Source organism: Tachysurus fulvidraco, chromosome 1 (assembly GCF_022655615.1).
Source record: "Tachysurus fulvidraco isolate hzauxx_2018 chromosome 1, HZAU_PFXX_2.0, whole genome shotgun sequence".
Taxonomy (NCBI): Eukaryota; Metazoa; Chordata; class Actinopteri; order Siluriformes; family Bagridae; genus Tachysurus; species Tachysurus fulvidraco.
The window spans coordinates 9795695-9808345 of NC_062518.1; the positions used below are offsets into that span (position 1 = coordinate 9795695).

The following is a 12651-nucleotide window of genomic DNA, read 5'->3' on the forward strand; positions in this document are numbered from 1 at the left end:
CTATAATATCTCATCTGTGTGATGCATAACGTACACTCAAAACCGATATCACCACATATGGGGAAAAAATAAATCACCATCAGATTAAGAAAAGCCTGAAAAATAATGAACAAATTTTTTTAAAATCTCGAAGTTAAAAACAAACTAAAAAATACTTAGTAATTCTAGCACCATGTAAAGCTCTGGAAGTAAATTTTGGAATTCAGCTCTATGTAGAATGACAAGTTTTCATGTTTGAGATACAGTCAAATAAAACGGACCTCTTCGACCTAAACGAAGCATCCTATTAAGATTTTGTCACCACAAGCCATGAGCTTCACTACACCGTGACATCAATTCATTGAATCATAATGATTGAAGTGGAGGGCATCGTCTAACACGACACCAGAATCTCCCAAAACACTTAACTGTGTTGAGAACGTGATCATATTCACGCTCGTGTCCTGGAGACAGGGGCAGGATCAGCCTGGATGAGATCACACCCATCAGGAGAGGAATGATTCATCATCTCATAAAGGTGATCATTCAGAAGAAGTTTGCAGTGAGGCTTCACTCTAAAGGTACAAGACGAGACTAATATCAATTACTGACTATAACAGCAACTGGGTTCTCCTTTGAAAAGCTTTCTGAACTCTCAGTGTAATCCTTTCTTTTTCCCCCCAAGGAAGCCTGTACTCATTTCACTCAAGTAGCAGAAGACATCCACTTTATTTATTTGAAGGAAGTCAAAGCCTGATTCAAGCTATTAAACATTATGAATGTTTATTAGTTTTATGATGAAAATCCCAATATTCTTCTATAATTACAGCACAGAGAGCAGATGTTGAAGTATCAGAACAGACATCTTTAAAGAAGCAGTTCTGATCCATCTACAGTACTAACCATCTGAACTCTGAAAACAAAAAAATAATGTGTAAACATACACGCAAACTCAGTGGGTCCCTCTCGCTCTGGTGTTTATACGACTGGACGACTTACGATTAACAAAATCTGCAGCACATCGGGACACTGGATGTAAATCAGGAACAGTTTACTTCACGCTCAGACTTCTGAAGAAGGAAATGCCGTTCATCAGAAGAGAGCTCAGATTGCAGTGACCCTGAAAATCAGGCGTGATGCCTGGAGCATCTGGAGCACTGAAGTGAGCGAGAAGTTGTGGATTCAAAGTCACAAGAAACGGACAATCTGCTGCTCTGGATACTGAGCACAGAGAACTTCACGATACAAAGAAGGGGGACAAATCATAAATCCATTAGCTCACTCACCAAGCACGTGAAAGCTGCTCGGACCCACAAGCTTATTTCCCAGAATCCCACTTGACTAGATCATCTGATCTGATGTAGAATGAATTAAATATACCAAATAAAATCTGTAGATTGCCTGTAGATAGGAATAAGTTTAGAAGAAAGCTGGGGACTGCAAGTCTATCGAGCTTACATGTAGCCAGGCAGCTAAAAATATGTATGATCTTTTTGTCCTGGATACATTTATCCATATTTCACAATGTGCTTCATTGTCTTGTCTACTTATTCGTGGAATCCCACGTCCAGATGTCTCAGTGTCTTCATTCCTTCTGTAAAACATTGCAGATCTACCTTATGACACAATATCTAGGATCTTTGTATTTCTCTACACTGAATTCTGCTTGTTTAGGCACACAGACTTCACTGCTCTACATTAGGGCTAAAGTTCTTTTGTCAAGTATTTTATAACATTGTTCCTTCAGTAGATGGAAGCGAATGCAATTTAAATCCTGAAAATAAGCAGTGCTAGACACAGGCAGTAAAGTTTCCCCATAAAGATACAGTAGGATATATTCCAGGGGTTAGAAAAGAGTGGAAAAAGTACAGGAAGTGGAATGTGTGTGATTGGAAATGTAAAGTGTGTGTGAGAAAGTTTAGAGGACAAAGGATGTGCTTAAGAAAATGTTAGAAATCCAAACCTAAAGGTAGCGCTGGTGATGATGGTTAGGAATGAGATTTGAAAGGACATTGAAGTGAAAAGAAGAGGTCTGGGATCGATGCTGTAATGTAGCACAAGGTTAATAGGGCATGAGAAGTCCATGAGAAACACTAATTAGAGTCTAAAGTCATCAGGTCAGTGCTAAACCCCTGCAGCGAACAAGCCAAAGGTCTTAACGAGTAGATTTACAAAGTGAAGAAGAAATACACAGCTTTCCTACACTTTACTGATGTATTTAAAACCCACACAATTCTTCATCAAGGAACGATTCACTTATTGTCATCCACTGAAACCTTTTGTTTCAAAGGGCTTAAAACGTGCTGATGAATTGCTTAATTTAAAGACACAACAGAACTCAGACAGAACGTCTAATGACGACAAACAGCAATTACACAATTACTAAATCTCAAGACTCCTGAAGGCCTGAACTGCACTAAAGAGTAATAAAGCATCACTCCTCCTGTACAGTAAGGAAACTATGTCATATGATAACGCACACCGTTCAAGGTTTACTTGCCTCAGTTTAAAAAAAGAAAAGAAAAAAAAGCCTATTGTGGTAATTACCAAAAAAAAATTGTACTGTTTACTAAAAACCAGAGGATTACTGTAAGTCTGGAGATTTACAATCCTGAGCCTGACTCAAGGTCTGAGCTGTCAAACAGCTTTCTTCCTCTAGTTTTAACGGCTCTCACTAAGCCTCCCATAGCCAAAGAAGGACTTGCTTGATAAAACGCACCTCTCCAAGTTCCCAGGAGAGTTCAAGGGGAGGGTTACTTTCATCAGTGGAGAGATGTGAAGTGAAACAAATCCTCCAACAAATTCCCTCGAAGGCTCACAATAGAAGATAATGTCAGTCATCTAAAACACACCGGAGTCACAGACAAAAAAAAAAAAAAAATGGACAAAAACAGTTTGGTGCCAGAATAGTTGTAACAACATTACAACCATTTCAAAGATTAAACATAGCCATCGGCTTGTTTTTAATAAATGTACACACAGTAGGGTGCAATAAAGTTCAAAGCATTTAAGTGAAACTGGAGATTATATCCTACCAAAGGAGAAAACAAGGTTAGCCGTGTGCTCAGCCTCCTGAGCTGTGCGAGTGTAAATAGCAGACTCTTATCATCTCATCATGCCCATCCTCTGACTGCGTACCATGTTATTACAGTGTATTTGAATCCATTATCAGAGGAGACTGTATCACACGAGTAATAACAGACCTGCTCAGGCATTTCTCCACATTCAGACGACTGGCACGCTACTCTGTCAAGCTGACATACAGTACAGTATTTTTCAATCCGGAAGAAAAAAAAAAAAAGATGAGACAGAAACTCTGTACACTGGCTTTATAAATGAAGTGAATTTCCACAGCTCGGATGTAGACAAGCCGACGACAGCTGGAACTTCAAAGGAGAGGACGGAAAGGATTTAAACCATCGTTTTCAACCATAAAAGAATTTCCTCCTCGCTTTCCTCCTGCTTTAATTATTATGCATATTTCACATCATAAACAACGTAATAAAAGCAGCATGTATTGGGCCAGCAAGAGAGGAGAAATAACTGTATTATTGAAAGCAAGGAATTTCTCACTCACTAATAATGCAGGCAGAAAAACAAAAAAGCCTGAAAGACATTACATTATTGTGATTTTCCATACGTTCATCTCTGTCCAATCTATTAAAAGCATGACGTGAGAAGTTGTACATCATAAAATAAGGATAGACAGGTTTTCCCCCTCACCAGAGTATTCCACAGTGAATCCTGCGTTCTCTTTTTCCTGAGGCTGACTTAACAGCGAAGTACATCTCGCTGCCTCCATCTACTGGCAAAAAGAAAGACAAAGGAGGGGGAAAAAAAAAAAAAAAGACAAAGATTCCTTCATAAAATGAAGTTCATTTCAATTCAGCATCAGGAGCTGAAGATACGGAGAAGGGAGCGTTTGACAATTTATAAAGAGAGACAAAGAGTTTTATTGTTTATATTAAATCAAATGTTAAGCACTATAGGTCACAAACCAAAAGCATTATGGTGTAGTAATATTTTAATATCTGAAAAAAAAATTATAATAAATGTTTAAAAATGGCATATTACAAAAAAAAAATTATAATAATAAAAAAAATAAACAACCAAAACATAGTAACACTAGTGAATAAGAAATATTTTTAAATAACAGAACTGTACATTTCAAAAAAAGTCGAATAACAAAAAAAAAGAAGAAAAAAAAAACAAAACAGTAAAACACCCCCAAAAATCATACAAATAGAAAAAAATGCTGCTCTACAAACAAAAAATATCTACTAATATTAATTGTAGTACAGACCAGTATAACAAAAGTGTGTATATATATATATATATATATATATATATATATATATATATATATATATATATATATATATATATATATATATATATATATATATATATATATAATGTTGTTTTTTTTTTAAAAAGAAAACATTTTTAGCACAGGGCTTGGAATAGGGGTGAAACATCACAGTACAATCAGAGGGACGGTCACGAGGTCAGAGCCCAGCAACAATAAGGCAGAAGAAGACGAGACGTCCTCTAGAAAGCAGAAGGAGCAGGCTGCGAGTGCCGTCTGTGAAAAAAGACTCTTCTATAGCTGGAGCTCGAATCCAAACTTTTGAACTGTGCAGAAGCGTCAACATTAAAGTCTGCATACAAACTGTTTCAAACGCAAAGCTGACACAGATAGACAGACATAGAAGAAGAGTTATTAGCTAGACAAAGAAAAGAAAAGGATGCTATGCAAAGCAAGATGCAGCAGAAATCCTGACCTCTGATCTGCACCATGCTATGAAAGAAGAAAAATGATAACTCCACATCTTCAACTGCAGATAGTCGGTAGATTCATTTTTTTTTTTGCTTGGTTTTGTACATACAAAATCTCCCCAGATCCCTTCAAGTGCACAGACCACAGAGCACTGATAAAATCAAAGTGGACATGGTACACACGTAGTATTGCTATTGCCTCAGAAAACAATCTTACAAAAGAATCTTGTAAATAATGTTCGTTTTAATCCCCGTTCGAAGAAAAAGCTTCTTATAGAACAAAGCTTTCCCAACCTGTTGATACGTGATATGATTTAGTGAGCGTAACAAAAACATGCGTATTCCTGAGCAACGTTACTGCGCAGCGACAATTCCTTTTAAAAATTTGTTGGTCATCTTAGTGTGGCAAAGTAAAAAAAAATTAAAAAAAATTAGTGCATACATTCAAAAGGCTTTTTTTTTTTTTGCATACATCATGTGCAAAATCACAGCGACATCCATAGCTAAAAAGCAATTTAGTTCCTTCTGATGATCAGTGCAAAATGTTCAAAGGCGGCAATAAACGCAAAGCTTAATGTGTACCATGTCCACTAATAAACATTCTGACCACAGAGGGAATGCAGGCCAAGCGTTCATAAAAACACCACAATTCGTTCACAAAAAAAAAACCAACATTAAATTCAGAGCTTGACAGATCGACAAATGAAAATAAAAGTCAGTATAAAATGTATAAAGTGAATATATAGAACTTGTATATAGTATTAAATATACAGGTAAAATAGTTCCTTTCTCAAGACCTGGGACTTTTCCCAGCCTTGAGTTTACATTGATATTAAATTCTGCATAGCCAAAAGCATGAAGAGGGCTTCTATTCACAGACCGGACCAGAAAAGATAGAAATATACTCTACCAGAAAGATACCAAAATCATAAAAACTTTAAACTTCTACTTCTAAGCTTTAGGTCTTAAACTTTTTTGTAAACAGTTTTCCCTTTTTGAAATTATGAGGCATATGTATTTTTGATTAACATTGAACTTTTTCCAATACAAAAAAACCTTAGAAGCGAAAAAATAAACATCATAATGCTCTGTACAGAAAAGCCTGATTCCCTCATCTCTTTACTCTTCAAATATATCTATGAGGGCCAGAATTCACTGCTCATGCTAGGCAGTCTGGAGGGGAGGGAAATAACTCGACCCGTCCTGCTGGTGCACAGACACGGTGCATGTGGTGCATCAATATGAGCTGCGATCAGGCAGATTGCTGTCTCCTTCTGTTCCACAATGCACCATGCTGTTGTGTATTTTCTCTCTCTTTCTCTCTCTCTCTATACAACCACACAATGCAGACAGGACAGTGCTGGACAGTCCCCACGGTTGGCTGCTATTTGGCATACAATCTGAAACCGTTTCTGATTTCTAACAATCGTGCCTGAAAGCAAACGTGGCTTTCTGGATGTAAAAATAGCGCATTCATTTGGTTATAGCCATTAGAGACCTGCAATGCGGTGGAGCAGGTCAGACAAGTCTCGTGTCGTAAAGCTGCCTCCATTTAACAGTGCTGATTGTCAGGCTGAATACGAGACCTTGATTTTAGACAGGATCTCTGTAATAAGCAGCAGTCAGAAACAATTAAACGAGCAAAATTACAACAACCACAGTGCTGCTGGTGTCACTCCTGCAAGGTGATTACGCTACCAAACAAAAAAAGAAAAAAAAAAGACTACACCCTCACGGATGTAATGCAAATTTATACACATGTTCTCCGTTCGTAAAAATGCAGAATGCTGGAGGACTCCATCAATTCCCAGCTGGAGATTTAACAGATGTTGGGACTGGCCACAGATTAAAAGATTAAAAATCTTTTTCAGTCCTGGATCAGGCTTCCTGTGTGTGTGTGTGTGTGTGTGTGTGTGTGTGTGTGTGGGTATATGAAGCAATCAGACTGAATTCACTTGGTGTTCTCACTGTGAATATTACAGTCATCACTGTCTCAAGTGGCAGATGGAGAACACAGAGTGAGAATGGCCCCTGAGAGACGATGCTCCTGTGAGTCACAGAAACGTGTGAATATCTCACTAGTAATCGTACATGAAGCTGTAGTGTATGCGTGTGAGGGAAAAAGGGCCATATGTTTTTGCTTTGTGTGTGTAAAGCAGGAGTGGGTTCTGCTGGTGCAGTTTTACACAGCATTGGACAAAGGGTCTTGAGAAAGTTTGTGTGTTAGACAGAGAGAGAGAAAAAAAAAGAGAAAGAGAGAAAGACTATGCATGCACACATGCAGCTCCTCAGAGTCTGTCACTGCGGAAGCTGTCCTCCACCGAGGGGTCTGGCAGAACCATGTTGGGGTCACTGAGCATGCTCAGTCCATCCAGGCTGAGAGGTTCAATGCGGAGCTCGTCTTCCAGGGGGAAGACCCCCTCTGAATCGAAGCACTCAGGCACAGCTGACAACACGTTGCTGATATCCTTCGACAGGCTATGACTTGACTCATCTGTAAGCGGAAGTCCAGTGATGAGATCATTTAATACGTTTTAGACACAGGCTCGGACACGGTGTTTGAAGGACGTCTTTTCCCTTTGTTGTGTTCTCCAATATTTAAGCATTTAGTAAGATCGTATGTTTTTATAACTTATTGCATTATTGCATCAGTACAAAAACAATGTCTGAACATTACTTTTCCAACAAAACAGTTAAATATTACAGAAAGATGTCACTAAAAAAAAAGCAACGTGACATAATACATCACATTTATAACTAAGACTGTAGGACCTTTTTCTGTAACATATGTTACCTGTAAGTATGATATTGGGCACTGCACCTCCACAGTTCGAGTACAGCATGTTAGCCTTCATCTGCAAGGGGTCCTGCAGGTTGCCATGGCTACCGCTCAGGCCCATTAGTGAATCTTGTGAGCAGTAAAGGTTAGAGGAAGGGTCAAATCCTCCGGCCATGGAGCTCATGGCCTGCTCCAGCATATTGTACTGGTCCTGCTACATGACAAACAGGATACACACAAAATACCTTTTACACAGCATCCAAATTTGAAACGAGTTTCTGCTAAATAACAAATGATCAGCTCTGGCACGGCTAAATTTAACATTAAAACGAGTTCTCTCTAAAGAATCGGGCCTTTAGGCTCTGGCTTTGTAAATGAACGTGCAAACTTGTTTTAACCAACAGCCGACACAAGGAAAAAAAATAAATAACGTGGAGAAAAGTTTTTAGCAAATAGTTTTTCTGATTACTGATATTCTTGTCTGTAGTAAAGATTTGTTCTTGTTTAGTATTAGCCTCTTGCTTTGAGTGAACTCCAAGTAATGCTCAATGATTATTCAGTATAAACAGAATTGGAATTAATCACCTATTCACTTTCTAAATCAATAAATCTACATGACAAATGCACCACGTGTCAAGAACATTAGTAGACACGGTTGTTGTGACGAGGACTGAACAGTTTAATGTGTGATGGAATTGTATTGTGTATGTGAAATACAGGGTGCGTGTTTGCACCTGGTAAGCTGAACACTTAGACTGGCGACCGGAGAACTGCAGCTCCAGGAACGGATCGTTGAAGAACACGCCCATGTGGTTTTGCTAATAGAAGACAAAGAGAACAGATCTTAAATCACATCATATACTTGAGGTAAAAGCCATACACAATATAAATAAATAAAAACAAATAAACAAACAAACAAATAATAACTATTCTACGAACATATCACAAATACTAAACTACTCTATGTGTTACTCGTGTTAATTTATTAGTTAGTGTTGAGTACTGACTTAAATGCGTGATGAACACGGAGTGATAAACAGGGTTACTTTTTATTGTCCATGTTGCACAGATTCTTTTTTCTTTTTGTTTACTGTGTAACATTTTGCGGCGTAATATTACAAATTAATATTCAAACAATTTACAGGGTTCTTAAGTGTATTAATTGTTAATTGTAAAAATGAATTGTTTAAGTTAAAACTTTGGCTATGCAGAAGTAAAAAGTTAAAAGCCTCAGACACAGATAATAGTGACTTTTGCTATTTATGTCCGTTTATGAATCTGTACATAAATCTAGTGATGCAGAGTTTTAGCTACCTTAACGTTATGTTTTATTGAAGGTTATGAACACGCACACGCGCACACACACTAACTGCTCTCTAGCAGGTTTATATATACGCAACAAAAAGAGATTCCCCAAAACTACTGCATCAAAAGTAGAAGTAAATATTAATAAAAATAAGGCAAAAGTAATAATGCTTTGTATCTCACCCTATTTCGGTGATGGGAGGAAAAAAGTCTAAGGAATAGGAACTCACAACACTGGAGTTGAAGTCCAGAGGAATATTTTGCAGAGGGGAAACGGGCTGCTGCTGTCCTCCCTGAGGCTGGTGCTGTTGGAGGTTGGGTTGATGGGACTGGGTCGTCTGCTGCTGCATGGTCTGCTGAGATTGCTGGTAGAGAGGATAGGGAGGAGGCGGCTCCATTGGCAGATTGCTGGTGTCCAAAGGGACTCCCTGTTAGAGAGCAATACAAATTTTGTCCTGTCTGCACAGTGTATCCAAACAGGTGGCAATTTTCAACTTATTCAGACTTTCTGGAAAGCCCTATGTAAATGGATATCCTCTTGCCACCTAGTTCAGGGTCATACTGATGAGCTGCTGTGGAAGAGTAATACCTGTGTGATTGGAGAGAGGGAGGGAGACATGGTGGGTGAGAGCTGCTTTCCCAGGCTGCGGCGCTGCTCCGAGCCAGGAGAAAGGGTGAGGGGGCTGATGGGAGCTGGTCTTCTCCTGGGTGAGGTGGCCATGCCCCCTGTGGGAGGGCTGGAGAGCGAGGAATGGCGTAGGGAAGAATGGATGGAGGGGTTGCTCAGAGAGGATGACAGGCCTTAAAAAAGATGAGACCGCACAAAAACTTAATTGCAAACTAGAAAATAAATTTAAAACCCTCTGTTTTATGACACAGATAAAGTATTTATCTTCTAAAACCATTTTTAAATTAGCCCAAGTTGTGGGATTTGTTTTTCAAAATTCATTGTATTCATTGTATTCTATCACTTTTTGCCTGTGTGAGACACCGTGCCACTGACAGGGAAGCAATTTTTACTTCCAATAAATAAACAAACATTACTGGACCATTTGAGACCATATTACACTTAAACAAATAAAATCATACACTATGTGGTAGAGTACATTGTGTAGTGTTTCATTTGGTGCATTTCCACTACAGGAACTAGAGTCAATGATCTTGGTCCACAGTTCCAATACTCCAAATAATATCCACCTAGTTTAGGATATTTTCTATAGACCAGGAACTATTCAGGTGGTAAATGCAGTAATGAACAACCCCAGCATTCTGAAAAAATATTAAATTAGAGTTAACATTAAGTAAATAGAAAAATGACCACAAGTGTTGCTCTGCTTTTTGCAACAATTAACCTGCCTAAATAATTTATTTTTTTATTTAAAAGGTCACAAAGGTCCAGGAACCATAGTTCTCACTTAGGATAGATCCAGAAGCCATTAAATCTTCAAAAGGCTCTGAAACCTTAATGGAAGCTTGCTGAAAGCGAACATGTTTTATTAAGATCATGTTGGATCTTTGTAGTCTCAATCTGTCCTCTCTCACATACACACTGAGTGATTGTTTGTGAGCTGAGGGACCACTGAGGACAGGGAGAAAAGAGCTGTTGATGAGAAGCCAATTTAGGGGTCAAAGTTCACTGTGATTCTGGAATTCAGCCAACCTGTATCCAGTTCAGGGGATGTTGGCAGGAGCAGTTGGACAGTGCAGTCAGTTCCCAGACATGGGCCTGAATGGAAGGTCCAAAGCTCAAGAGAGAGCTGAACTGAATGAGAGCAATCAGATAGCGGAAAGTCGGTGGGTGGATTGGATTGATGGGTGAAAGAGGGGGTTGGGGGGTGGGGGGGCAGGAGAGCAAGATTCTGGCTGCTCTTAGGCACGGATGTGCTTGTGCTGAGAACAAGACGCATTTATTCATCACACTATGTCTAAAAGAACCATGAAACAAAGGGCGGAGTGTTCAGCAAGGCACTTGTGAAGCATGACTTCTGCCAAGTTCAGCTGAGGAAATGTACATTTTGTGCAAGGATCGGTCACAGATATCCTGCAGTCTCCCGACAAACAGAGCTGCAAAACAGTTTTGAATTTAGGACTTGATCTATCTCATATGACAATTTTCAAAGGTTTCTGCTGTGTAATCACCAATTTCAACGTCTTTCCACATTTTGTACACGCACACCCAATGACCTCACCCGGAGAGTTTCCGATTCCAAGGTGCATCATGGCAGCGGGCAGGTTTCCTGTGCTGCTGCCTCCACTCAGGTTAAGATAGCCCCCTTCCTCAGGATCAAGCGGGGTGGGAAGAGGAGAGGGGAAGTGCAGGTTACTGAGGTCCGGTAGAGAGCCGCCTGTATTTAATGTGCCTTGGTAGTGAGAGAGACCAACGTTCTGCTCCGGAGATGGGAAAATGCTGCAGAGAAGAGAGAACCAGATAACATGAAACATGCAAGGGAGACTTGGCTTGGAAGATACAGGCTTTACATATATCAGCTGAAGCAAACAGAATAGAAGACTGTTTGTAACATGAACTATAGCAAAAGCTCTTCAGACGTACTTGATACCAGGCACTTCGCAAGATTTGGGCCGTGATGAAAGGGACTGAACCTGTCGCAAAAAAAAAACCCCACAGAGCATTAAACCAGCTGATTTCAAATGACAGAGGACTTTAGAGTACAATAAATACATAAAAAAATAATAATAATAATAATAAAAAATAAAAAAAGAGAGAACCGAAACACAAGGATGGACAAACTGCATGTAAACAGCAGAAGAGTTATATGAGTGATTTGTGCTTTTTTTTCCCTCTTTCTTTCTTTTTTTATTTTTTATAAATATAGTTATAGAATAGTTATACATATAGTTAAGAAAAAAAATCACTTTACTTTTTTTTTATATATAATAAAGTGAATACGAATATGTTTTGAAAAGACAGCCCACAAACCAAGCATGCTGCCCTGACACACATCTAGTAAACAGTGTTATACCGTCAAGCTGATTGTGACTCGGGAATGTGAGTAGTGCAGCAGACGGTGGGATTTGGATTATAGTGCTGTGGTTAAAGCATTAAGGTGTGCTGCAATACTGTGAAGTGACAGTTATACAACCAAGAAAAACGTGTTTTGTGAAAGACAATAAAGATCCAGTAAGCTAGAACAGAAACAGCATAATACCTGCCTCATAATATGATCATAACACAAACCCAATTAAAGCGTAATGCAATCCATAGGACATGTTGAAGATTGGAACTGAGTGATGTTTAAAAGGATTTGCTCTGCTTTAAATCTTGTGTAATAAAGTTTAAGGAAAAGTGGCAAAGCTCAGCAGCTCTATCGTGTCTACAGCAGGAGCTATTCTAATGGTTAGAAAGGGAAAAAAAAAGCCTAAAATAAAGACACAAGCCAGATCAATTTGTTGCAAGTTTGTTGAAGGCGTCTTTAAAATAACTCAATCTGTAGACATTCTGCAGGTCCGGATGAACACTTGGATAAACAATGCACTTTTAAGAGTGAAGTGCAGCTCGGATAAATTCACTCACTCACCTTTTTGGCCTCCCACAGCTGCCTGGGCAATGGCTTACTCACACCTATAAGACTCTCCTCATTATGAACAGCAGGGAAAGAGAAAACTGCAGAAAAAGAGGAGGGAGAGAAAGAAAAAAAAACAAAAACAAAACATCTATTTGTCCACAAGAAGACCAGTCTGGCACAGAAATAAAAAGCATCATAATCCTTCTCTAAAATACTTAATTCAGTGTGTAAATAAGTCATTTTTAGAAACAGACACGCAATCAATTCTTCATTTGATAAAGAAAA

At 38.8% G+C, this 12651-nt stretch overlaps 1 protein-coding gene across 6 annotated transcripts in view; it reads right to left on the reverse strand.

The window, feature by feature from the left end:
* Nucleotides 1–12651, reverse strand: part of crtc3 (CREB regulated transcription coactivator 3) — a 62773-nt gene that overhangs the window by 27195 nt on the left and 22927 nt on the right. For 5 of the 6 annotated variants that reach the window (XM_027137150.2, XM_027137153.2, XM_047815517.1 and 2 more), the window contains 8 exons: nt 12379–12464; nt 11394–11443; nt 11032–11249; nt 9432–9643; nt 9073–9270; nt 8272–8355; nt 7553–7751; nt 3703–7252 (listed from right to left, as the gene is read on the reverse strand). In XM_027137150.2, the coding sequence (XP_026992951.1) occupies nt 7047–7252; nt 7553–7751; nt 8272–8355; nt 9073–9270; nt 9432–9643; nt 11032–11249; nt 11394–11443; nt 12379–12464 (1253 nt within the window). In that variant the 3' untranslated portion in view covers nt 3703–7046. The remainder of the gene's footprint in view (nt 1–3702; nt 7253–7552; nt 7752–8271; nt 8356–9072; nt 9271–9431; nt 9644–11031; nt 11250–11393; nt 11444–12378; nt 12465–12651) is intronic. The other variant, XM_027137152.2, reaches the window with a different exon arrangement.